The sequence below is a fragment of the Salpingoeca rosetta genome (assembly GCF_000188695.1).
Source record: "Salpingoeca rosetta unplaced genomic scaffold supercont1.43, whole genome shotgun sequence".
NCBI classification, from domain to species: domain Eukaryota; class Choanoflagellata; order Craspedida; family Salpingoecidae; genus Salpingoeca; species Salpingoeca rosetta.
In genome coordinates, this window is record NW_004754891.1 from 73831 (window position 1) to 99958 (window position 26128).

At 55.8% G+C, this 26128-nt stretch overlaps 8 protein-coding genes across 8 annotated transcripts; 3 read left to right on the forward strand and 5 right to left on the reverse strand.

The window, feature by feature from the left end:
• Positions 1 to 25: 25 nt before the first annotated feature.
• PTSG_11300 (uncharacterized protein) lies at positions 26 to 4342 on the reverse strand (the record flags this gene model as incomplete). Its single annotated transcript, XM_004987603.1, has 11 exons — positions 26 to 153; positions 540 to 690; positions 1006 to 1107; positions 1246 to 1354; positions 1537 to 1628; positions 1782 to 1882; positions 2016 to 2094; positions 2385 to 2469; positions 2801 to 2876; positions 3046 to 3084; positions 3205 to 4342. 11 exons carry the CDS (start codon positions 4340 to 4342, stop codon positions 26 to 28), a joined length of 2100 nt encoding a protein of 699 aa, XP_004987660.1.
• Positions 4343 to 4497: 155 nt separating this feature from the next.
• PTSG_11301 (uncharacterized protein) lies at positions 4498 to 7742 on the reverse strand (the record flags this gene model as incomplete). Its single annotated transcript, XM_004987604.1, has 7 exons — positions 4498 to 5440; positions 5600 to 5720; positions 5928 to 6018; positions 6281 to 6379; positions 6531 to 6593; positions 6870 to 7355; positions 7578 to 7742. The coding sequence occupies 7 exons, from the start codon at positions 7740 to 7742 to the stop codon at positions 4669 to 4671; spliced, it is 1797 nt and encodes a 598-aa protein (XP_004987661.1). The 3' UTR covers positions 4498 to 4668.
• Positions 7743 to 7934: 192 nt separating this feature from the next.
• Positions 7935 to 11153, reverse strand: PTSG_11302 (phosphatase 1). Its single transcript, XM_004987605.1, has 8 exons — positions 10870 to 11153; positions 10427 to 10558; positions 10150 to 10259; positions 9716 to 9836; positions 9150 to 9478; positions 8814 to 8886; positions 8611 to 8672; positions 7935 to 8073 (listed from the first exon to the last, which is right to left on the reverse strand). The coding sequence occupies exons 1-8, from the start codon at positions 10919 to 10921 to the stop codon at positions 7996 to 7998; spliced, it is 957 nt and encodes a 318-aa protein (XP_004987662.1). The 5' UTR covers positions 10922 to 11153; the 3' UTR covers positions 7935 to 7995.
• A 55-nt stretch (positions 11154 to 11208) lies between these two features.
• Positions 11209 to 15207, forward strand: PTSG_13169 (uncharacterized protein). Its single transcript, XM_004987606.1, has 7 exons — positions 11209 to 11438; positions 11707 to 11840; positions 12170 to 12321; positions 12452 to 12590; positions 12831 to 12915; positions 13095 to 13183; positions 13491 to 15207. The coding sequence occupies exons 1-7, from the start codon at positions 11264 to 11266 to the stop codon at positions 14679 to 14681; spliced, it is 1965 nt and encodes a 654-aa protein (XP_004987663.1). The 5' UTR covers positions 11209 to 11263; the 3' UTR covers positions 14682 to 15207.
• A 238-nt stretch (positions 15208 to 15445) lies between these two features.
• PTSG_11305 (uncharacterized protein) lies at positions 15446 to 18690 on the reverse strand (the record flags this gene model as incomplete). Its single annotated transcript, XM_004987607.1, has 5 exons — positions 15446 to 17257; positions 17488 to 17658; positions 17829 to 17944; positions 18249 to 18413; positions 18666 to 18690. The coding sequence occupies 5 exons, from the start codon at positions 18688 to 18690 to the stop codon at positions 15482 to 15484; spliced, it is 2253 nt and encodes a 750-aa protein (XP_004987664.1). The 3' UTR covers positions 15446 to 15481.
• A 635-nt stretch (positions 18691 to 19325) lies between these two features.
• Positions 19326 to 20632, forward strand: PTSG_11306 (uncharacterized protein; the record flags this gene model as incomplete). The annotated part of the gene is made up of 2 exons (XM_004987608.1): positions 19326 to 19795; positions 20036 to 20632. The coding sequence occupies exons 1-2, from the start codon at positions 19541 to 19543 to the stop codon at positions 20630 to 20632; spliced, it is 852 nt and encodes a 283-aa protein (XP_004987665.1). The 5' UTR covers positions 19326 to 19540.
• A 132-nt stretch (positions 20633 to 20764) lies between these two features.
• On the forward strand, positions 20765 to 22674 carry PTSG_11307 (uncharacterized protein). The gene is made up of 6 exons (XM_004987609.1): positions 20765 to 20961; positions 21354 to 21435; positions 21547 to 21624; positions 21885 to 22000; positions 22168 to 22246; positions 22539 to 22674. Exons 1-6 carry the CDS (start codon positions 20812 to 20814, stop codon positions 22631 to 22633), a joined length of 600 nt encoding a protein of 199 aa, XP_004987666.1. The 5' UTR covers positions 20765 to 20811; the 3' UTR covers positions 22634 to 22674.
• Positions 22675 to 22910: 236 nt separating this feature from the next.
• Positions 22911 to 25920, reverse strand: PTSG_11308 (uncharacterized protein). The gene is made up of 7 exons (XM_004987610.1): positions 25680 to 25920; positions 25198 to 25323; positions 24949 to 25035; positions 24506 to 24655; positions 24041 to 24170; positions 23691 to 23805; positions 22911 to 23471 (listed from the first exon to the last, which is right to left on the reverse strand). The coding sequence occupies exons 1-7, from the start codon at positions 25869 to 25871 to the stop codon at positions 23156 to 23158; spliced, it is 1116 nt and encodes a 371-aa protein (XP_004987667.1). The 5' UTR covers positions 25872 to 25920; the 3' UTR covers positions 22911 to 23155.
• Positions 25921 to 26128: the final 208 nt, after the last annotated feature.

The following is a 26128-nucleotide window of genomic DNA, read 5'->3' on the forward strand; positions in this document are numbered from 1 at the left end:
GGGGGGGGGGGGGAGAAGTGTGTGTTCACTTTGATCCTGTGCTCAGGAAGACGGCGACGGCGCAGGCGAAGAGCGTGGAGATGCCGTAGTTGAAGACGCCCCCAAAGCCCTGGAACATGTAGAAGCTCGACAGCACCAGCACAAAGTAGAACACTGCACACGCATCGGGCATGTTGCGGGAGAAGTGCGTGTGTGTGTGTGTGTGTGTGTGTGTGTGTGTGTGTGTGTGTGTGTGTGTGTGTGTGTGTGTGGTGTGTGTGTGTTTTCAAGCCGCAATCGTGTGACGTGTTGTATGCACCTCTGCGCCCCAACCAACCTGCGCAGTTCGTTGAAGCTGCTGTGTTCACTGTATGGGATCCCTGTTGCCGAGAGGCGGTGGAATACAAAAGCAAAGTCAGAGTCAGCGCCAATGCAGCAAGTCAAAACACTCCCCCAACGCACTTTCACACACACACACACACACACACACACACACACACACACACACACACACACACACACACACACACACACACATGAGCAGCAACGCATCAACGTACCGTAGACGGTGATATTCCGCTTTGTCTTTGGTTTGATGAACGAGAGTGCGGGGAGCTTCTGGGAATGGGTCCACCCCGTTGGCCGAAAGCCAAGCACGTGCTCAAACCGCTTGCGGAAGCCGTATCCCTCACGGTAGTAGCGCGCGAGGTTCTGAGAATCAAAGGGAAGTTTGGGATGGCATGATTAGGTTGATCGGAAGCAACGGCTATCACAGACAGACAGACAGACAGGCACACACACACACACACAGACAGACACAGACATCGACAGACAGACACAGACACAGACAGACAGACACACCCACAGACAGACACAGACACAGACAAGCGCACACACACACACACACACACACACACACACACACCGACACCGACACCGACACCGAAGACAGACAGAGACAGAGACAGAGACACAGACACAGACACACAAAAACAGACAGACATGGACACAGGCACGCGAGCGCACATCAAGGTTGACGGTTGACATGGAAGTGACATGCACTTGGGCCTCGAGTGGGTTATCTGTTAGCACTTCGTTCAGGGCATCGTCCTGCAAACAGCCAAATATCTGGCGGCGCAGGCACGCGCGTGGTGCGTGGACGTACATGAGGTATCGGAGAGCGGTGTGGTCGATGTTCTGTCACAACAACACACACACACACACATATCCACAGACACAGACACACACACACACGCACACACTGACCTGCTGCTTGCGTGTGCTTGCATACACGCGGCATCCAAGAGCACGCGCAATGGACAGGAACACCTTTTCTTTGCCAATTGTGTATGAGCCCACCACAACCAACAGGTGCCTGCCAAACGCATGCGTGCGCGCACGTGCGTGTGTGAGAGTGCATGAGAAAGAAAAGTGTGCGTTGGAGTGTATGTGGGAGTGTGTGCATGTAAGTGAGTGAGTGTCACACATGTGTGAGATGACAACGGCTGCATGCGCGTGGCGAGCACACGCACACGTGCATGACATGCATGGACTTACGGGTGGCGTTTGAGGTACTTGATGGCAAGGTTTGCCACAAAGTTGAGAACCGCATACTGCGATGGAAACGTGTAGCGCGGGTCACAGTACGTCTGAAAATAACACAAGCAACACGTACGACGCGGTTCGATGTGATCAAACGCGTGCCAGTGTTCAAATGGTTGCCACACAGCAACATGCAACATGTGCTCGCGTGCAATGGCACAGGGGTGGGTTGGCAACAACAGCGGGTGTGCGCATCGTACCGTGTCGAGATAGACGGTGTGTATGCGTTTGCCAGCGATGGAGGTGTGTTGCCAGATTGCCTCGCACGCGCGGAAATCGCCCGTATGCACGTGGCGGCGCCCTGCAGCGTTACAGCAACACAAGCACAAACGCCGCCGTCAAGGCAGGCGTGCACATGCTTGTTTGTTTGAGCATGCTGTGTGCTTGTGTGTGTGTGTGTGTGTGTGTGTGTGATTGGTGAACGAAAGCCTAACCTGACGGGAGTGTGAAGACGATCACGGCGGCGCCAGGGCAGTGGTTTGCGTCAATCAATTCCACAGTAACTCCTTGCACCTGGTATTTAGTAAAGAAGGGCAGCCATGTGATCTGATGCAACGCACACACACATACACACACAGACACACATACACCGACACACACACACACACAGACACAGAGACACACACAGACACAGAGACACACACGCGCACGCACGCACGCACGCACGCACACACACACACAAGCACGCGATAGCAGCCACACACACACACACACACACACACACACACACACACACACACACACACACACACACACACACACACACACGCACACGCACACACACAGGTGCACACAGAGCGCACCTTGACTGGAGTGTTCATTGGAAGCGGGTTGAGTTTCTCTGGCGGAACGCGAAGAAGAAGTGTGCACAGACGCGCCGTCGCCTCGCTGTTGGTGGTCGGGCGAAAGAGAGCGAGAGAGAGAGAGAGGGGGGGGGGTGCATGTGCATTCGGAGCATGTTTACGTGAGGTGACACAAGGGAGGCGTGTATGTCATCTGCTGGCGCACATGCACAAAGCATACATACACAAAGTCACAGACACAGACACAGACACAGACACAGACAAGCGCACACAGACACAGACACAGACACAGACACAGACACAGACAGACACACACACACACACACACACACACACACACACACACACACGGATGCACACAGACAGACAGACAGACAGACAGACAGACACACACACACACAGACACACACACGTACCTGCAATAGACTTTTGCGGGAAAAGACTTGGTGAGCCCCGTGTAGTGGTCGGCGTGGAAGTGGGACAGGAAGTACGCTGTGGCCAAACGACATCGCAAGGGAGGATTACAGAGATGAGCTAGTCGACAAAATGGGGGTCGAGGCCGTCAAGTGATGTGGTGAGTAAGGTGTGGCAACAACGAGGGGAAACAAGCATGCAAGGAGGGACTGGCGAGAGTGGATGTGCTCTCAATGACGGTGGGCACCTGTGCAGTTGGGGATTGCTCCGTAGCTGAACGCGTCCACTGTGAATGTAGGGCCATGGTCACAACGTGTGAGCATGACGTGTAAGAGCATGGATGCGACCACATGTACACAGACACACACACAGACACACACACAGACACACCCACCCACACACCAACCTGTGAACGAAGTATCCTTGACCCACTTGTAGAAAGGGCACTGCCGCAGACGACGCGGTAGCCCATGAGTGCTGGCGTCGCTGCCGCTTTCCTTACTCGACCCCCTACGCATAAGTGGCTGCTGTGCCTCCCGCTTTGATGCTCGCATCAGCACATCAAATGCGTTCGCCCTGCCCGCGGTGTTTGTGTGCGGTTTCACCGGAGCTGCACCAGTAGCGCCTGCTGTTGGCGCTGAGGATGACGATGATGCCGACAGCGACGACGCCGACGTCTTGGGATGCTTGCGTCTTGGGCTGTTGGCTCCCCTCTCGTGCCGCTCGTTGTTGACGACTGGGGTGGTGGCGATGGCGCTGGTGCTCGGCTCTGCCTCAGATGTTATCACGGGAGAGGCCATGCGGTGGGTGGAAACGCCATCGGCTGCGCCTTCAGCTGTTGCAGCGTGTATGTGCCACACTTGCTCGAGCGCTGCCACCGTGGCCTCCACATCATTGTCGCTCGCATCGCTGCCGGCGCGCTGACGTTGATGGTGCATGCTGAAGCAGCTACTCATGGTGGAATCACGTACAGGCAAGATGGGCCCTTGACGGTCCCAATGCCTGAGTTGTTGCTGTTGCTGTGTGTACTGTTGCTGTTGCTGTGTGTACTGTTGCTGTTGCTGTATGTACTGTAGCTGTTGCGCCTCATCGGTGTCATCATCGTCATCGGTGTCAATGTCATCGTCATCGTCAATGACGATGACATTTGATGCATCGGTGGTATCCGTAGACTCTTCTCCTTCGCATGAACGGCTCAAAGTCTGAACGGCATCGCCACTACCACCATGACTCTCGTCGTTCTCCCCTCCTTCCTCTTCCTCCTGTAGCGATGGGTCACTGTGCTCCCGATCCACAGCAGTGTCCTTCGCCTGCATGTGATTGGGTGCACGCGTGCACTGCGTCAGCACCAACATGAAGTCGTCATCGCTGTCGCGGTCATCGTGTGCAAGCTGCCGCCGCTGCTGTTGCTGCTGCATGTCCTGCATGCATGCGTCTATCCCCCCCAGTTCTCCGCCAACATCGTTGTCGACGTCGCTGTCGTCACCATCATCGTCATCAAACAAGACAGGACTCCCGCATTCCCCACCAATCAAGCTTTCCATCACCGTTGTTGTCGTGGATGTTTGCAAAGTGTGCGTTGTTGTTGTTCACTTGTTCAGTTGTTGTTGTGATTGTGTGTGTGTGTGCGTGCGTGCGTGCGTGCGTGTGGATGTGTGTGTGTGTGTGTGTTTGCGTGATGACATGGGATTCTCTAGAGTCGTGCAGTTGTCGTTTTGCTTCTAAGAGAGTAACGGGGTTGGTGTGTCGTGACATGACAAGACCAGGGCGTGTAACCAGAACAGAGAACGGGGGGTGCTCACGCACAAAGTTTGGCAGACTCGTGTGGTTCATGTTGTGTTGGGGCTGGTCATGCGGCTGGTCGCATCCATCATGGCTGGTTGGTGAACACAATGTCCACCCGTGGCACGGCCTCGAACGGGCGCGTGTCTTCCACGTCAACCGTGAGCACGCCGAGCGGGTAGCGCGTGGTGCATTCTGGCAGCGTGACCGTCAGCGTGTGCTCCCCAGGCGGCAGACCGCCCAGCGGCACGTATGCTTTCGTCGTCGTCGCAGGAAACATGCCCACCAGTGCACCATCGAGCGTGACTTTTGCCACGCAGCCAGATGCGTCCACACCAACCCCGCTCACCTGCGCCCACTCCACAGGCAGGGTGCCTCCAAGGGTGCTGTTGACGACTGTGTGGTTCAGCGGCCGCGCCACCGCCAGCACCGTGCTCGTCGTGTCTGCGTGCGTGTACAGGGCGATGAGGGCGCGGAGGAGGTTGAGGTAGCGAAATCCCCACCCGCCGCACCGCCGATTGTTTGGGCGGCGGTACGCGCACTCCGTGTAGCTGGTCGGCTCCATGTCGTTGCCCAGCGTCGCGTTGTAGATGTCCACATACACAGACGTCGTGTTCTCCGCCTGCCCAGCAAACTCGTTCCACTGGTTGAACACGACCGTGCGGGGAGCGTCACCACGGCCACTGCGGTCGCGGCTGAGCAGCGAGGCAACCTCCTGCACGAGCGTGGCGCCCTGGCGCTTGCCCATGGCCTTGACGTCGAACCACCCGCCCGGTGGGAAGAAGGCGCACGTGGCGGTGGCGACCTCGCTGGCCGTCCTGAAGGGTTGGCGCACCACAACGGGGGACACCACGCCGTCCCTGTGGGCGAGAGGGTAGGAGGGAGTGTTTGCGTGTATGTGTGTGTGTGTATGCGCGCGCGCGCGTGTGTGTGCGTGTGTGTGTGTATGAGCGAGTACGTAGGTTGAAGAGATTGTACATCTCGCACACCACCACCATCCATCATCGCAAACCACTTACATCCAGCTCCAGTAGCCGCGGGTGGCAAGGCCGGGTGCAGTCTGCAGTTGCGAGGCCATCAGGCGAAGCGTCCAGTTGCCCACGGAGAGCGGGTTTGTTGGCGAGTACATGCCACCCCCATCTGAACACGCATGCACACATGTAAGTGAACATGTGAGTGTGTGAGTGTGAGTGTGAGGGTGTGTATGTGTGTATGTGAGTGTGTGTGAGCGTGTGTGGATGTGAGTGTGTGTGTGTCTCTCTCTCTGCGTTCACATAACAACGATGCGAGCCAACACCAAGCTACCAAACATCAACGCCACGGTACACGGCACATGGGTGCGCGCACCAAAGACAATGAGCAGCGGCTTGCCCTCATATATGAACATGAGATCTCGGTACTTGGGCAGATATTCTTCCGTGATCCAGTCCACCTCCTCCTGTGCAGCGACAAGCGAGAGGGGGAAAGATGGATTGGGTTTGGGTTTGGGTCGGTTTAGGTCGGGTTTGGTTTGATCACGACATGAGGTGACAGGGCGTACGGTCAAACGGGGGGGGGGGAGTGGGGACTTGCGGACATGTGACAGCTAGTGAATGGAAACATGACATTGACGGGCGTGCACAACGACGAGTACGTTAACACACACACACAGAGACACAGAGAGAACACACACACACACACACACAGATGAGGGGGCAGACCTGTAGGCATGAGAGGGGTTCTGCTGGGCCGTTATCAAGGCCGAGCAAGAGAACAACATCGGGTGTGCTCATGCCGGCTGCGCGCATTGCACTGTACGTCTATGATTGCAACCGTGAGCATGGTATGCGATGTTGCATGCATGTGAGAAAGAGAGGGGACAGCCAAACAAGCGGCAGAAACGGTAGGTGGGAGATAGAATTAACAGGGGAAGCAACACCAGCGTTGGCTACAGAGTGGATGCACACTCACCTCCAGTGTGAATGTCGTGGCATTGATGAGTTCCTGTGCATACACGCCTCGCTCCGACCAGTGCTGCAAAGATACAGCAATGTCAAGCCACCACCGTGATCATGAGAGCAGCGAAAACATGGGGAAACACACACAAACACCACAGGAACACAAGCGTATGCGCACAGATACATGCGCACACAGAGACAGAGACACAGGCACACGCAGATACGCACACACAGAGACAGAGACACACGCACACAGGCCCAGATGCAGATACAAACCCAGACACACACTCACACACACAGACACAGACACAGACAGACGCACACAGACAGACGCAGACACAGGCGAGCTTACGTTGATGTTCCAGAGGTTGTTGGTCCAGTCCACCATGATGTAGTCGATGCCAATGTCCACCATCCACATGGCGTGTTGCATGACAACGTTTGCGTCGAAACTGCTGTAGTATCCAAGCGTGGGTACAGCCTCCGCGAGTGTCCACTGGTCGTTGTGCAGCGTGAACCACGGCTCCCACTGCATGGCCGTGATGCGGTCGCTGCCCTTGGCTGGCGGGCGAAGGGTGCGCTCCTTCACGTCAACAGCGACAGTATTTGACTCCGTGAGTATCAAGTGCGCCGGGATCACCTTGCCGACAGGAAAAGGTTCCTTGTATGCGCCGGCAATGGTGGCCGTCACCCCAACCGCATTTGGGCCTGTGCGAGGATAGGGGCACCGGAACGATATGTTCTTGGGCGAGTCAGGCGACAAGGTCATCTGTGCACACCACTGCAGGCTGTTCACCGTTGGCCACAGGGTCACTGACTCGTGTCCCATACCAGTCACCTGGGGGAAAAACAGTGCGCGAGTGAGTGAGTGTATGCGTGAGTGTATGCGTGAGTGTATGCGTGAGTGTGTGTGCGTGTGTGTATGTGTTGGTGTGTGTGTGTGTGTGTGTGTGTGTGTGAGAGAGTGTGTGTGTATGTGTTGGTGTGTGTGAGTGTGTGTGTGTGTAAGTGTGTGTGTGAGTGCGCCAGCCAGGTGCGATTGCCACCCCTCCACACCAACCTGAGCGGTGCATTCAAACGTGAAGCCTAGTTGGACAGGGGACGTGCATGTCAAGTTGATGTGTAGGGATGGTGCCCCATCAGAACCAGCATGTGGGTCCACAGCCGCACCATCACCCACCACCACCACCGCCGCTGTCACCACCACCAACGCCAGCACAAGCATAACCAATGTCCCCGTTGTGTGTGATCTTCATCCACTGGCTGGGCGAAAGTTTTATGAAGACGTTCACAAAATCTCCGGAAACGAGGCAAGGCAAATGCGTTCTGTGTGTGTGTGTGTGTGTGTGTGTGTGTGTGTGTGTGTGTGTGTGTGTGTGTGTGTGTGTGTGTGTGTGTGTGTGTGTGTGTGTGTGTGTGTGTGTGTGTGTGTGTGTGTGTGTGTGTACGTGTGTGTGTGTGGCGTCGTCGCCAATGGCTCAGGATGCGGCCGGGATGACATCGCGCCCTTCTGCGCCGTAACGGTACTTTGTCATTTTGTCGGCCGGCTTGAGAATCTGGTCAAGACACAAAGCGTATGTGTGTGTGTGTGTGTTTGCGAGTGTGTGTGTGTGCGAGTGTGTGTGTGTGTGTGTGTGCGAGTGTGTGCGTATGAATGTGTATGTGTGTGTGTGCGAGAGAGAGAGTGTGTGTGCGAGTGTGCGTATGAATGTGTATGTGTGTGTGTGTGCGAGTGTGCGTATGAATGTGTATGTGTGTGTGTGTGTATGTGTGTGTGTGTGTGCGAGCGTGTATGTGTGTGTGTGTGTGTGCGAGCGTGTATGTGTGTGTGTGTGTGCATGTGGTGAGCAGCGGCTGGCTATGGGCTTGATCAAAGGTTGTCACAGACACAGACACAGACACACACCTACAAACACACACCTACACCCACACCCACACACCCACACACCCACACACACACCCACACCCACACACCCACACACCCACACACACAGACCCCCCGACACACACACACACACACAGACACACACATTCATGCATATTCACTCCTCCCCGTCCCTTCTGCGACCCTCTCCTCCCAAAAGGGTGCTCACGTGGAAGCGGCACATGAGGTCCTTGTCAACTTGCATCATCGCCCCGGCATTGTCGAACTCGCCTGCGCACAAGGGAGGGGAGGAAGCGGGGGTTAGATTGGAGAACAAGCGAGGTCTACGGCACAGTCATACAAAGACCATCAAGTTACCCGCACGCACGCACGCACGCACGCACGCACGCATACACGCATTGAAATACTCACCGCAGTAGTTTGGAGCGCTGAAGACTGTGACAAGCTGGCGGTTTGCAAAGAACTCGTAACCGTCCTCCACAACCTGTCGAGGGTGGTCGTGGCGTGTGGGTGAGCTTGCAGCTTTGCACGCGTCACAACGGCTGGGAAGAGGGGCGAAAAAATACATAACAACGAACAAGGGCACAGCATCGAAACACACAAACACACACAAACACACACGGACACACACACAGACACACACACACACACACACACAACACACACAGACACACACACAGACACACACACACACACACACACACACACACACACACAACAACCACCACCACCACCACCATGCCGCACCTGGTGTGCGCGGCAGATGAGATCGAGGTCGTGCTGGTGGAGGAAGCGCTCGACAATCGGCGCACCAAACGTGAACGAGACGCCGCGGTCGTTCTCGCCCCAGTGCTCCACCTCCTTCTCCGGATCGCTCCACATGAGGTCGCACAGCAGGCCCGTGTCGGGGACGTCTGTTGGGCGCTGGATGCTGGTGATCTGGTCCATGGTCTGCAGGTCGGGGGAGAGGCCGCCGTGGCAGCAGAAGATCTTCTCGCCCACGATGGCGGCGACAGGCAGGCAGTTGAAGCAGTCCGTAAACGTCTTCCACAACTTGATGCTGTACCGCCGCTTGCCTGTGGTGGTGGGGGTAGCACGCGATGAGCACGTGTGTGTGTGGGGAAGGGAAAGGCAGGAAAGGGAAGGCTCACCAACAGACGCAGACGCAGACAGAGAAGCAAACGCAGACACAGACGCAGACACAGACACGGATACACATGCACACGCACACACACACACACACACACACACACACACACAGACACACACAGGCAGACAGACAGACACACACACATGCCGGCTAACAAACGGACATTCGTCGTAGAAGCCGTAGATGCGGTTGATGGATGCGCACTCGTGGTTCCCGCGGAGGAGGAAGATGCGGTCCGGGTACATGATCTTGTACGCCAGCAGCAGGCACACTGTCTCCAGCGACTGGCAGCAGCAGCAGCGTAAGTGCACAGAGGAGGACGTGAGGTGATGGAAGGAGGCAGAGACGAACGGACACGTGCAAACAGCCAGATGCATGGTTGTGGTGCCAACCAAGCGGCGGGCAAAGCAAGCACATTGACAAACAGCGGACAGCTAGCAACAAGCTGGGCTCCACACAACGCGTGCACACACGAACACACACACACACATACACGAACACACACACACACATACACGAACACACACACATACACATACACTTACACGAACACACACACACACACGTACACACATACACGAACACACAGGCACGCACTTGTTTGCCGCGGTCGACGTAGTCGCCGAGGAAGAGGTAGGGCTGGGCAGGCGGGAAGCCGCCAAACTCAAACAGGCGCAGCAGGTCATAGTACTGGCCGTGCACATCACCTGATACAGCGCCGAAGCGCCGAAGCGACAAAACCAAACGACCACAACAATGAGACCACCCATCATCAGTGTCGGGAACACAGCCCAGCCTGGAGTCACACTACACCCCTCCCCCAAACGAATGCAAGCGCGCGATGGCCCGGACCCACAGCCAGCCGTGTGCTCACCGCATATTTGGACGGGCGCGTCGACCTTGAGGAGAATGGGCTCGTTCATAAACGCCTCCCGTGCACCAATGCACAGGGCACGAATCTCAGCCTCGTCCAAGGTGACTGTCTTTCCGGGACGGCATCCCCTCACTGTTTGTCGGTGTTGTTGTTTGTCGTGAGTGTCGTTGTTGTCGCGAGTGTCGTCGTTTCAACGGCAAAACGCGGCGCAAAAACGTGAGCACGCCAACAACAAGCACAACAACAACAGCAGGGATAACAACAACTTAAACAACAACTTAAACAACAACAACAACAACTTCAACAACAACTTAAACAACAACAACAACAACTTAAACAACTTCAACAACAACAACAACAACAACAACAACTTAAACAACAACAACAACAACAACAGTAACGCAGCCAGATACAAAGCAAACAGCACGTAGAGCACTGCGCACCTTCGAGGAGCCTGTTCACAATGTCCTGCACATCGACGTCCAGATCAGCCATGATGCCAAGCGCCAACAGCAACAAAGCAACACACAAAGATGTAACAGCCGCGCTCCGCGATTGACGAATCAAAAGTGCGCACAGGGGGGACGCTGAAGCAGCGAGTGTTGCTCCTTCTACTCTGCAGACAAGACACGAAGGCTGACTGAGATGGGTGTTTGGCAGTCGTGTGTTTGGTTGTGTTTGGGAGGGCGGCGACGACAACACAGCAGCAGCGCCAACCAAGGAAAAATAAAAAAATCTGCACTGCGGTTGTAGAGAATTAATTGAAGATACACATATTATTCCGCAGATCACGGAACAGGAGGAATCCGCGACCACACGAGACTGAGAGGAAGCATCATGGGGGACGCTGACGAGCGGTACAATGCGTGGTTTCCACGCACACCACCGCGGGAGTGTGGGCTGAGGGTGGTGTGTTTCCACGGAGCAGGGTGCTCGGACACTGTCTACACGATCAGCAGGGTTGCTGGTAAAATGGCGCATAACCCGCTCCTCGCGTGGCAACAGGACGAAGGTTTGTTCGTTGTTCAGTGTGAATGTGAATGTATGTATGTGTGTGTGAATGTGTGTGTGTGTGTGACTGTGTGAGAGAGAGAGAGAGAGAGAGTGTGTGTGTGTGTGACTGTGTGTGTGTGTGTGATTGCGATTGCCGCTTGACCCCAGCTGAGGAGATGCGCGTGCGTGTGCATGTGTGCGCACGCAAGAGCAAGTGTCACAGTCCGCCTTCACGCTCATCAATCCTTGTGCGTTGTTCTGTTGTCTTCTTCTGCTGGCTTGGGTAGAGAACGATGTGCAGGTGCTTGGGGTGCAGTTGCCCGGACGTGATCAGCGGCACAGCGTCCCGCCGTTCACCAGCATCAACGACATTGTCGATGCCTTTGTTGCAGACTGTGGCCATTTGTTCAACACCCCATACGTATGATCAACTTGATGCGTGACGTGTGATGTGACGCGGTTTAGGACGTGGTCCGTGGACTGGCCATCACTGGCGTGTTGTGGTGGTGTTCCGTATGGTGTCACTTGGATGTTGCGCTGTAGCGATGCACACATGCACCAAAGTTTGCACTCAAAAAATACACACTCACATGCACGCGCACACGCACGCAAACACACTCATACAAACGCACACACGCACGCAAACACACGTATACAAACGCACACACGCACGCAAACACACCCATACAAACGCACACATGCACGCAAACACGCACACAAACGCATGCGCAAACACGCACACGCGATCAGGTCCTGGTTGGCCATTCCGTTGGCAGCTGGATCGCGCACGGCGTGGCCAAGAAGTTGATGGCGCAAGGATACGAGCCCCCTCTCCAGCTCTTCGTTTCCGCGTTTCCGCCGCCCACCATCCCAGCAGCCAAGCGCCCTTGGAACTCATCAAGGCGCGTCCGCATTGCTGGTTGCTTTGCACATGCGTCTCCATGTTTATCCCCACAAGCACGCCGCGCCACACGATTCTTGGACGTCCTCTCTCATTGTAATAATGTAACTCTGCATCCTTTCGCTCTACAGGGTAATGTCGGATTCAGAGCTGCAGGCGGAAGCGCGCGCGTGGGGCGTCAACCCGGTTGTGTTCCAGCAGCACGTCTGGTCCACGTATGCGCCCCTCTTCCGTGCAGACTTTCGCCTCTTTGACGAACAACGCCCCATGGTGTGTGTGTGTATGTGTGTGTATGTGTGTGTGCGGGTGAGAGAGAGTGTGTGTGGTTGTGTGTGTGTATGTATGTGGTTGTGTGCGCGTGCGTGCTTGCTGGTGGCTGTGTGCGTGTCTGTCGTTTGTGGACGCATTCATGCAAGCAATTGTGCCAGGAGTGTACCAATTCCTTCCTTCGACACACCACGGGCTTAACCCCCACCCCCCGTTTCATTCATCCCATTTCCCTGCCTGCAGTCGTCGGCGGACGCGTGGCTTGGAAGCGTCCCCATCCACGTCACAGGCGCCTCGCACGACACCCGCATCATGCCCCATTTGCTGAGTGAGTCCGAGCATTGCAGCGTTGCCGCGTTGCCGTCTATTCCTCGTGTTCGTTGATGTACGTCATCGTTGCACTGCATATGCAACATACCTGCCCGACTTCCTGTGTTCTCTCCTTCAATCGCGTCTCACACACCACCGACCCCACACGCCATTCTTGTGTTGCGTGTGGTGCTGCAGACGGGTGGCGGAAGCTGTCGTCGCACTGCAGCGTCGATACCGTCGATGGCGGACATCTCTTCGTCTTTGATGCACCGGCACGCGCCAGCGTAAGGGCATGGACGGGGGGAATGCATTTTCGGGAAAGGAGAGTTATGCGACACACACACACACACACACATACATACAGTATCTATCTCACTCTCACACACACACATGTACAATATCTACCTCACACTCGCACACACACACATACACACACACACATACATACATACAATATCTACCTCACACTCACACTCACACACGTTTATTCACACACACACATGCGCACACATGCACACACATGCACACACACACACTCACCCCGCGCCTCATTCCCCTCCGTCTTTGCTCTCGCCAACTCCGGCGGTGCAGTGGTTTGATATGATCATCAAGGGTGTCGATGCGTTGACAATATCGCGCCTGACGCCGCAGGTGCTCCTGCATGACGTCATCAGCTCCATCGTCAACCACGGCACCGCCCCCTCCATCGACCGCCTCGCACGCGCCCACAGCGAGACTGCAGAGACCATCACCACCGCGCTGTGCTCGCTGCCCGGCGTCGTCGTGCACCCGCTCCTGGCAAGCGTGGTCGAGGTGCAGCCCTTCTCGCTCGTGCCGTCGTCTGTCTGTATCCGCAGCCACATCTCCGACGCAACGTGGTGGGCGCCGACGCTGTTTGCTGCGCTCGGTGCTGCTGGCACGGCGCTGGCCGAACAGCCGCTGCTGTCCATCACGTGCTCTGTTGGCGGCGCTGAGCAGCAGGCGAGCATTGTCGTGCGCCACGGCCAGCTGTGCGGCGTCGACCAGGTCGACAGCGATGATGGTGGTGATGGTGGTGGTGTTGGCGATGGTGACGGCGAGGAGAGCGGCATTGGCAGCAGGAGCAGCCGGCTCGATGCTCATGGTGACGCCGTGCAAAGCAGTGACGTGTCTGACCTGGAGGCCGAGATACAGCGGGCGCTGCGGCTGCACGACCAGACCACCACCGCCTCCGTCGCCCTTCCCTCATCCTCGTCAGCACCACTGGCATTGTCATCGTCATCGTCATCGTCGTCGTTTGGTGCGCGAAGGAACAGCAGCGCCGTGACCGGCCAACATCACATCGACGAGCGAGGTGCTGTGCACGGTGCCCGCCGCCGCCACAGCGAGCAGCACGCACCAGCTGCCTTCACGTCATCATCGTCAGCATTATCGTCGTCGTCATACCCAAGCAGCGCGCGTGGTAGCGGTGGGCGCGGGTGCATTGAGCTGAGCGCGGCCCAACTCGACCGCTGCTATGTGTACTTCCTCGTCGACCCCGTGCCCGTTATCGATGAGCAGGGACGCGAGCAGGAGATGAGGGCGCACACGCCGATGGCGCAGGAGTCAGCTGTACACCATGTGGATGTTGGATATGGCACGACGCTGCTGCTGTCCAACAAGGTTGCGCATGCGTGGCGTGAGCAGCACCACATGCCGTCAGGGCGCATTCTGCCGCTCGTGTCCGCCTTTGAGCTCGCCAAGCGCTGCTTTGCTTTCGCGGCTGTGCACGACCCGCAGACAGTAGGCAGCAGCGGGTGGTGATGAGGACGGTGGATGGGGGTTAGCGATCATGGTGGTGACGCTGACGGTTGTGGAGGTGGCGATGAAGATGCTGGTTGTGAAAGTGGTTGTGAAAGTGGTTGTGAAAATGGTGGCGGTGCGAGCTTGAGGTCTTGCACACTGCGTCGTTTCGTGGTGTTGTGAGGTGTAGCAAGATAGGTTTCATTCTATTGTGTCGTGTTTCGACTGTGGCTGCACGCTTGTATTGCTTGTTTGACCTATTGGTTGAATTTGGCGACACTGCATGTACGACACCATATGTTGTACTGTATTGTATTTGTTGAAAGGGTATTTACTACCTCTGCTTCGCTCGTGTGCGTCCAAACAACCGTTTTGTTTTGGTCTCATGACCGGGCTGTGTATGATGTGTTGTTGTGTGCAATTGACACCTCTCTTCTCCCTGTGATGGCACGTTGGCAGTGCCATTATTGACATGTGTAAACGCCGCTGTAATCCCAGAGCACTATGAAGTTGGTACACAGAATCCAATAACAAGCGAGTGACACGGCGTAGAAGGAGGAAGCGAACAAACGAAACAACCTTTGGGAGAGGGGACGAGCCAGGAATACCAACAAACAACTCGAAACAGGCAAGCAGCAAAGTAGGTTCACGTCGACAGCTGGACGGGCGGACGGACAAGCAGACAGCGAGCGAGAGAAAGGCACAGACAGACAGACAGACACATACACACACACACACACACAGATACACACACACACACACACACACACACACACACACACACACACACACACACACACGCACAGAGCACTTCATTCATATCAGACACTTGTCAGCTCCGCCGTGCCGTGCGAGGCGGAAGGGCGAAGCAAAATCGCAAGAATGCTTGCAAGCAACAGCACCGCAACTCCAACAACAACTGCAACAACCACGCCTCCAAGCGAGCCTGCAGCTGAACTGCTGCTGCCCGGTGGGTCGGGCGAGATGCGCCGCTCATCGTTTACGGCGGCCAGGGCGATGGGTAATCCACTGCCACCAGCAGTCGCGTTGGTGGCTGATGTTGATGTTGATGTTGATGTCGATGTCGTGGTGGCTGTGCTGTTCCCTTCAGTCGAGGGTGGCAGCGACGGCAGCGTGAGCGCCTCTTCACCTGATCCACTGCCGCTAAACGTCGCAGACGCTGTTGTTGTTGTTGTTGTTGCCGTGGTTGTAGCCGTGGTGGTGGTTGTCAGTGTCACTTCGCCCGAGCCACTGCCGCTCGATGTGGTGCTGGTTGTCACTGTTGTGGAAGTTGAGATGGTAAACTCTCCAGAGCCACTCCCACTCATGCTCGTGCTGCTGGTTGTTGTTGTTGGAGAGGGTGTAGTTGTATCTTCACGGCTGCGACAAATCGCCCACGAGCATAGGGGTGTGCGCCTGCACTCGGCTTCGCTCTGGATGGCAGGACAGTCGTACGCCACCTCGCACGTGTCCCCATTGAGAATGCAGCCAGGCCGATTCTCGCACGCAATTGGCAGAGGTGCCTTGCACGGGCGCTGGAAGCGAACACAGTTGCCTGCAAGCATGCAATTCGGATTCTGCACACACAGTTGTGGGACAACAATCAAGCTGCACTCGTCTGGAGCTATCAAAGATGACGTGGTGGTGGGAAGCGTCACAGTGCCAGACCCACTTCCGCCCGTGCTGGTCGTGGTAGCTGTTGTGATGGTCGTAGTGGGCGTTGTGGTGGTCGAAGTCGTTGAGGTGACTTCCATCATGCTGGTGGTCGTGGTTGTGGTGGTGGCGGTCGTGGACATGGTAAACTCGCCAGACGCACTCTCACTGGACGTGCTTGTGCTGGCAGTGGTTGTGGTGGTTGTGGTGGTGGTGGACGTGGACGTGGTAAACTCGCCAGACGCACTCTCACTGGACGTGCTTGTGGATGTTGTGGCAGTCGTGGTGGTGGTTGTGGCTGTGGTTGCTGTGCTGGTGGTGGTTGAGGTCACTTCCAACATGCTTGTCGTGGTGGTGTTCGTCGTGCCTGTTGTCTCAATTACCTCAGTTGTGGTGGTTGATGCTGTTGTCTCAGTTGATGCGGACGTCGTCGTCGTCGTTGCTGTTGTTGTTGTTGCTGTTGTTGTTGTTGTTGTTGTTGTTGTCGTTGTCTCGGTTGATGATGATGATGGTGATGATGACGATGATGATGATGATGATGATGATGATGATGATGATGATGATGATGATGATGATGATGATGATGATGATGATGTTGTTGTTGTTGTTGTTGTTGTTGTTGTTGTTGTCGTCGTCGTCTCGGTTGATGATGATGACGACGATGATGATGACAACGACGACGACGATGTTGTTGTTGTTGTTGTCGTCGTCGTCGTCGTCGTCGTCGTCGTTGTTGTTGTTGTTGTTGTTGTTGTTGTTGTTGTTGTTGTTGTTGTTGTTGTTGTTGTTGTTGTTGTTGTTGTTGTTGTTGTTGTTTCTGTTTCAGTTGTTGTTGTTGTTGTTGTTGTTGTTGTCTCAGCCGTCGTGAATGTTGTCTCAGCCATCATTGTTGTAGTAGTAGTAGTAGTTGTTGTTGTTGTTGTTGTCGTCGTTGTTGTTGTTGCCTCACGCGGCACGCATGCGCGCCGCCAAGAGCATAGGTTGGTTATCCTACATGTCCGCTCATCCTGCCGAAGAGACAGCCCGCAAGGAGAAACGACGCTTCTGGTGAGCACCGCTTCAATCGCTTCAATACACAGAGACAGGCAGGTATCATCCAATCAACACGCCCCTGCCCAAGGTATGGATGTGCACAGCGCACAGAGTCAAGTACGCATGGGAGCCAACTTCTCACCTCCACTGCAGCGCAGTCGTAGTCAACCTCACAACGATCACCGTTGAGGCGGCAGCCAGGTGAAAGCGCACAGATGACGGGGATTGGAGAATTGCACGAGCGCGGCGATACGGTGCAGAAGAATGTGGCCTGGCAGTCTGGATCACGCTCGCACTGCTGGACGCTCCTGTGCTGAGCACATTGTGCGTGGTTGGCGTGTGCGTGGGCTAGAACGCCCAACAGCCCAACTGCAAGCAGCACGAAGCGGCTCATAGCGGTTATTGATGCGGTGCAAAGTGGGGAGAGAACAGAAGAACTAGCCAGGGAGCAGAGATGTGGAGTGGGGGTTCCTGTCGGCAAACCAAGATGTGGTAAAGCGAAGTCGGATAGTGTGCTCTTTGCTGGGTGATGATAGCCGTCGTCTTTCTGGCACTTGCAGGGAGTCGGTTGGACGGACGGTATGAAGACGGGTCAACAACTGGTGACGCGGTGTGCGGGAAATGCAAGATGAGAAATGCAGGATGGAAGGATGGAGGGTGTTGTGAGCCAACGGTCGCACACTGCGCAGCCAAGGCGTTGCAGGAGAGGGCGAAAGGCACAGCCGAAGGAAGATGCAGCCAGAGGCACGCGAAATAGTGCGCGCGCACCCGCGTGCGTGCGTGCTTGTGCGATGCAGTGCGGCAGTGCGCATGCGAGTGTTCATGTGCTTGCGTGCGAGTGTTCGCGTGTTTGTCTGTGTGTGCGAGTGTGCGAGGGCGTGCACATGCTTGCTTCTGCGCTACTGCACAGCACACCACGCGTGCGCACGCCTTTGCGCACGTCTAAACGCGGGCGTGGCTGGCCATCACCATCACCACTGTCGAGATGCCACTGTGTCTGAGCTGGAACAGCCTCACCCATACATGCATGTGGGGCGACCACGTGAAAACCATCCAGCACCCGCGAGTCTCGGAACAGCAGCAGCAACATCAATCAGGTCTGTCATCGCGGGCGAACGCCTGGAAGTGTGCAAGCAACCGTGGTCGGGTGGGGCGCAGCGGGCAAAGGAAAGGGCTGTCACAGCTGTGCGCAGTGGGTTCACATGTTGTGTGACATGGTGTAAACGCAAGAATAAGTGTTCTTGATAATCTTCAATCAGCATGCGACCGTGCAGCAACACACAACCTACTCAGCTCGTGCTCCAATCAATTGCAACGCACCGCCATCATCACTGCGGCCATCCATCTTGGTCGTCATTGTCATCATTGTCATCATTCAGCAGCCGCGAAATTCAAAACGCACCGTTACTTTTGCAAGCGAAGCAGGCGGTTGATTGATGTATTTGACACAACTTACAATGCATCGTGCCGCCCTCTCTCACTCGCTCGCCCGTTCGAGGGTTGGTGAGCAGCTGCAACAACGAGCAAGAGCTGGGCCATCTATGAATAGATGACGATAGACAATGGCATCTGCAGGCAGGCAGGAAGCGAGTCGAAGGTGCGTGAGCGAGTGTTTGCATGCGCTCATGATTGCGATTGCGTGAGTGTTGTTTCCGCACTGCAGCCACCCATGCAAGCAGAGCACTGCCGCAGCACCTGCGCCCTGCAAAGCCAACAAACAACCTTCTCAAGCGTTTGTCATGTTCATGGATCAATCATCATAGACATTCACTCATAGCACCCATCCCTATCTGGCGAGCTAGGTTCACTGCAACCCACCCACCCTTTAGGTTTCTCACCATCTCCATTGTTTCTATTGATTATGCCTCTCCCATCCCAACTACACGGCCAGGCCGAACGCACCCTGTTCGTGATTGGACGGCAAACACCCATACCCATGCCACACCATCAGCATCAGAACACCAAAGTACCAGAGCACGAGCGCATCAGAGCATCAGTACCGCGCGCGATGAACTCAGGATGTGAGCGAGCAAGTGGCGGCGGCTTCGCCAATGTGTCCATTTTTATCGTCATCTAGCGACCGCATCGACCACACACAATACAGCGCGTGGACGTTGCTTTGTGTGAGCCCCTGACACCATCATATCCCGATATCTGCATCACACGTGAGCCGAGACAAGAAGACAAGACCCGACATGACCTGCCAGGTGCTGCTTCTGTTTGGCATTGGCCTTGCCCTGACGCGGCTGCCTGCGGCTTTCGCCCAGTGTGAAGACCACGTGAGTCCGCGACTGTGTGCTGCAGACCCGGAATGCGAGGTGTCTGGCACGTGCTCTGCTGTGAGGCAGCTGTGCGCGGCGCCACTCGCCGTCCCTTGCAGCGCCCGTCCAGGCTGTATCATCAACGACGACGGACAGTGCGTGAATGAATTTGAATGCTCCACCCATGATGTAAGTACACAAGCTGGTTCTGTGCGCGAGTATGCGCTTGGGGGAAGGGACTGCGAATGCCATGAAAATGTACATCATCGCCTGCTCTGTTTGCGTTGAACACGAACGCGCACGCGCACGCATTGTATTGCTTTTGTATTGGTTCTCTCTCCCTTCCTACATACATACACACACGCACACGCGCGCCCTCACTCACACGTCTGCCTGTCTTCACCCGCGTCGCTGTGTATGCGTGAGCAGGACCAGCTGTCGTGCCGGCGAACGCCGCTGTGTCTGTGGTTTTTCACGTGCGTGCCGCGCGAGGGTGGAGATACCACAAGCACCACCGAGGCAGAGCCGACAACAGCAGAGCCGACAACAGCAGCGACGACAACGACGACCTCGGAGACGACAGCGTCCACCACCACGACATTGGCTGAGAGCTCAACGATGCACTCTTCCACGCACGAAGCAACAACCACCAGCACCACGGCTACGGAAACCACGACTGAAGGCGACGAGAGCGGGTCTGGAGAGGCGACACTTGAACCAACTATTCCCTCCTCATCCTCATCAACACCATCCACCGGTAACACGACGAACACCACCACTGCCGGCAACAGCAGCAGCACAACGGCGTTCATCAACCTTGGCACGCTCTTCCCAGCCGCTGCTGGTGCTGAGGGGAGTGCCACCGTGAACACGGCCTCGGAGGCTGCTTCTGGCCACGCCGCCATGAGCGGAAACGTGGTGGTGGCCGTTGCCATTGGACTCGCTGCGCTTGTCATTGCTGGCCTCCTCACCTACTTCCTCCGGCGCTCATCGCAGCCGGAGGCACAGGCCGGCGAGGACGTGTGAGAGACGTGGTTGTGTGTGTGTGTGTCTGTGTGTCTGTGCGTGCGCGTGCGTGTGTGTGTCTGTGTGCATATGTGAGTATGTGAACGTGAACGTGCATGTGTCTGTGTTTGGTTGGTTGGTCGTCACCATAAACAAGCATCAACTCTGCAAAAGTAACGGAAACCAACAAGCGAAGCAAGATGACAACAATGATTCAGGCTGTGGCGGCGGGCTCTGTGCGGATGGTGCGAGAGCAGATGGAACAAGGGGCAGACATCAACTCGGCCGGATCCGAAGGGCTGATGCCCCTCTGCGTCGCAGCCTTCTGGGGCCACCTTCCACTCGTCGAGGTGTGTGTGTGTGTGATGTGATGTGATGTGATGTGATGTGATGTGTGTGTGTTTGTGTGTGTGTGTGTGTCTGTGTGTGTCTGTGTGTGTCTGTGTGTGTCTGTGTGTGTCTGTGTGTGTCTGTGTGTGTCTGTGTGTGTCTGTGTGTGTCTGTGTGCGTCTGTCGTTGTGTGTGTGTGTGTGTGTGCGTCTGTGTGTCTCCCCCTCTGTCTCTGTCTCTGTCTCTCCCTCTCCCTCTCCCTCTCCCTCTGTCTCTGCCTCTGTCTCTGTCTCTCTCCCTCCCCTCTCTATGCAGGCACGTGCGTACACACGCATCCATGCGTGTGCTGCCTCGTGTGCTGCTGTTGTCTCATTGCCGCCGCCACCCAACTGCCACATGTTCCTCTCGTCAGATGATGCTGGAGAACGGTGCAGATGTGAACGTGCAGAACCCAAGCAACAAGTGGACGCCGCTCCACGCTGCTGCGATTCAAGGCACGCGCCAGCATCACGTCCAGCCCCTCGCTTCGCTTTTTGCCATGAAAGCTTCTGTTCACACGCCACGTCTTCACCTCTCACTTCACGCTCTGTCTTGCGCTTCTCCAGGTCACGGTAAGGTGGTGTTTGCCTTGATGGATCACAACCCAGACACCACGCTGGTGGACGCCAACGGCTGCACTGCCGGTCCGTAAGCGATGGTGGCGCGTGCGAGTGAGTGAGTGAGTGAGTGAGTGTGTGTGCGTGTGTGCGTGTGTGAGTGAGTGAATAAGCGAGAGCATGGGTGCGTGCGTACATGTGTGCCCATGCGTATGGTATCGGAAGTGCGTGGTGTGCCAATGTCTGTGTGCAAGTGCTGTGAATCTGCCTGACACTGGAACAAGCCGCCTATCTCACATCGCCGACATGCGCTGCCATTCTCCCTTACGCCTCTGCCTTGAGTGCAGCGGACTATGCATCGGCGCTTGATAACGTGTGGCCACACTTTGCTGCGGCGGGACACACACGCACGCCCAAGCCAGAGCTCATCAAGAAGGGCATCATCTTCAAAGTGCCAAAGAAGGTGCGAAAGCACTTGTGTGCATGCGTGCGTGCGTATATGCGTGTGTGTGCATGCACTTTTGTGCGTACGTACGTATGTGTATGTGTGTGTGCTAGCGTGCACAAACGTTGCTCATTGCCTTGTGTTGGCTCAAGCTGTGTCATCACCATTGTTGTGGAACGTGACAGACGCACGACCACGTCATGGCTGCGTCCCACCTCAACCGACCTGGTTCTGCATATGCGGTCCGCCAGCGTCCTCTTTACGGTCAGTCATGAAACCATACGCACACATGGTTGGTGTGTGTATGTGTGTGTGTGTGCGTGCGTGTGTGTGTATGTGTGTGTACGTGCTTGCGTGTATGTGTATGTGTGTGTGTCTGTCTGTCTTTGCTCTGTCTGTCTGTCCGTCACACACACACACTATCTCACTCACACACACACACACACACACACACACACACACGCACGCACACACACACATTATCTCGCCCTCCACACTGCCCTGCGTCTCCACATGTACATGTGCTTGCGCTTCGTTGTGCTATGTGCCCCTGCAGGGCGGGACACGTCCCACGGCGATGTGCTGGCAGAGGAGGACGAGGGCGATGGCGGCCAGCACCGCAGCAGCGTACCAGAGATTCTCCGCTCCTGATGCGACACACACACACACACACACACACACACACACACACACACATACACATACACATACACACACATACACACACACACACACACACACACACACACACACACACACACATGAACGCACACGCGCGCACGCACGCACACACTCACACATACACACACGCGCACGTACGCACGCACACGCACGCACACACACACGCACATGTGCTGGTTGCAGCTTGTAGATGAATTGAGAGTGCCAAGGTTATGTTACGTTTGCGTGGTGACATTCCATTACATGACTTCTTTGTCGTCCTCTATTTAGGCGAAGGGATAAGGAAAGAATGGAACACTAACACATGCACTAACAACGCAAGCAGCGCGCAACACGGCAGCAGCGGACAAACACAAGCCTGTGTAGCCGGCATGTATGTACAAAGGCATAGCAGTCAAACCCAAAGGCACAGCGACAACAACAACAACAACATGAACAGCAAACATCAGCAACAAACATCATCAACAAACACCGAACAACCAACAACAAAGGTTATGCCTCGAGTGCGGGGATCATCTGCTTCTTCCTGCTGAGAACACCGTGCAGCACAACGTGCAGCTCCCCATCCTCCGTCTCGCTCACCGACGCCTTGATCCCGGCCTTGCTAAACGCGTCAGACACGCGCGCAGCCTCCACTTGGTCGTCCGTGACAAGGACAGCGCGACCGGCAGTAATGTCCACCACAAAGAAGAGCACGCGGTCGAGACTTTCGCGCGCTTTCACAGTGTGGGCGGCTTCAAGGATGTCTTTGCTCCGCGCCAGCACGCTGGGGCCGTGTGTCGTCTCAACCACACTCACTCGTGTACGCCTGGTGTGTGCGCATGTGTGTGTGTGTGTGTGTGTGTGTGTGTGTGTGTGCATGTGTGTGTGTGTGTGTGTGTGTGTGTGTGTGTGGTAAGTGAGTGTGTTTGGGGGTGGTCGCAGTGGATAAGAGAGGACAAGGCAAGCACACACAGTCAACACAAACGTGCCCAGACGACTCCACTCTCCCGCCCGTCAAGAACACATCAAAGGGGTTGCTACGTACTCTCCGTGCAGGGTGTATGTCTTCGAGTCGAGGAGAACGAGCTGTTCGCCAGAGAGGTGCGACACGCGGCTCTTGGCCTCCAGCATCGCTGGTCCGAGCTCGGCAGCAGACACGCCTGGCGGTGTTGGCGGAGGCCGGGGGGTGAGGGAAAGGGGGCGTTTGTTGGGGTTTGAAGGGCGTGGGGAAAGAAGCCAAACGAGGGAAGAGGAACGCAAGCAGGCGGGTAGGTAGGTAGGTATGTGAAGACGCAGACAGACACAGACGCACACCCTCAGACACAGACGCAGACACACAATACAAACATACATACGCAGACACAGACACACACACACACACACACACCGACACACCTGCGATTGCCTCGAGCTCCTTGGCGGCCTGCTCGTCGGCGTCGGTGGTGGTGACGCTGCGGAAGTGGAGAGAGTCCGAGAGAATGCACGCCAGCATGAGCTGGGCAACCTCCGGCGTGATGGTGTAACCCTGGGCAAGCGGTGGCAGGTGACGGGGTGTGGTGATGTGGTGGAAAGCAGTGGTGATGCAGTGTATGAGGGAAGAGGCCGTGTGGAACAAAAAGAAAGGCTGCGACAATGTCTGCAGTGTGCAAAGGTTGCATCCACACACGCACACAGACAAACACACACACACACACACACACACACTCACACACACACACACACACACACACACACACACACACACACACACGCACAGACAAACACACACACACACACGCACAAACACACACACTCACACACACACACAGACAAACACACACACAGACACACACAAACGCACGCACACACACATCGTCTCACCTTGGCCTTGAATCGGTGGAAGAGAACACTGCCTGTGCTGCAGAGCGGGCGCACATCCATCTCAAGCGGCGCCATGGTGGTCAGGCCGGCGAGCTTATGGTGGTCGATGATGGACGTCACATTCGCTTTGGCAATGTCACTTGGGAGCTCCTGGTGACCGCGTGAGCGGTCATGGGTGTGGGGAAGTGATGTGTGTGTGTGTGTGTGTAAGTGATGTGTGTGTGTGTGTGTGCGTGTGTGTATGTGTGAATGAGTGGGTGAGTGAATGAGTGGGTGAGTGAATGAGTGGGCGAGGAAGTCAGCACACATGAACAAAGCACACACACACACACACACACACACACACACACACACCCACCCACACACACACAGACAGACACACACACATACATACACACACACACACGGACACACGCACGAGCACACGAGGGAGCAAGACGTACAGCTGGGTTGTTGGTGTCGACGATGGCCACAGAGTCGCATGGGCGGGCACGTAGGTCCGGCAGTAGCGGCGGCACGTCCACCTTGAACTGTCGTCAAAACGACGAAGGCAAGAGGAACCATGAGTGTCAACAAGAGCAGTTGCCACGACAAGGTGCCACGATAAGGTGCCACGATGGGGTTACGTGTGGACAACCTCAGCAAGTCGGGGTGCGAGTGAGCAACAAGGGCAAGCACGTCGTCACACTCACCCGTTGCAGCACGTATTCCGTCTCTGGGTTGAGGTCACCGAGCCGATATGCCGTGGCCTTGGAGCCATCGTGCTCCAGCTCAATGGCACGCACAATGGCTGCGCACACAGCATCCGTATCAGGGATCTACAAGACACGTAGCATGGAGTGTGACAATGCAGTGTGCGAGTATCAAGGACGTCAACAACAAAGTGAGGTGGTGCGGGCGCACATCTGCGTAGGGAGGCATATGAACACATACACGATGGGAACGACCCCCACGAAGCTGACAGACACGATGGGTACACGTACAGACACACACACACACAGACACACAGACACACACACACACACACACACAGACACACAGACACACAGACACACAGACACACACACACACACACACACACACACAGATAGACACACACACACACACACAGACACACACACACACAGACACACACACAGACACACACACACTCACTCACACACACAAAACCAACCTTATGGCCAAAGACGCAGACGGTAGCCGCCTGTGATGAGTTGAAGCGCATCCCACCACCCATCATGGTAGCAGCAGCAGCAGCAGCAGCAGCAGGACAGCTGGTGCTGGTCCCTGCTCTCGCCAAAGCGCTCGTGATCGCAACAACAGGCAACCCGAGTCGCACAAACCTCATCATCATCATCATCACCATCGTGTGTGTGTGTTGTTGTCCTTCTTGTGCAGACGAAAATGGCGCGACTGCTGTTTCGTTTGTGTTGTGTTGTTGTTTGGATGTTGCACATGCACGTGTGTGTGGGTGTGATTGTGATCTGATCGACCTGTTTCCCCTCGCGCTTCTTGTGCGCGCGCATGTGTGTGTGTTCACCCAGCTCAGCCTACGCATGTTTAGCATCATCTTCAGCACCAGATAGGTAGGACAACACGAAAAGCTAACAACATGCCAGGGAG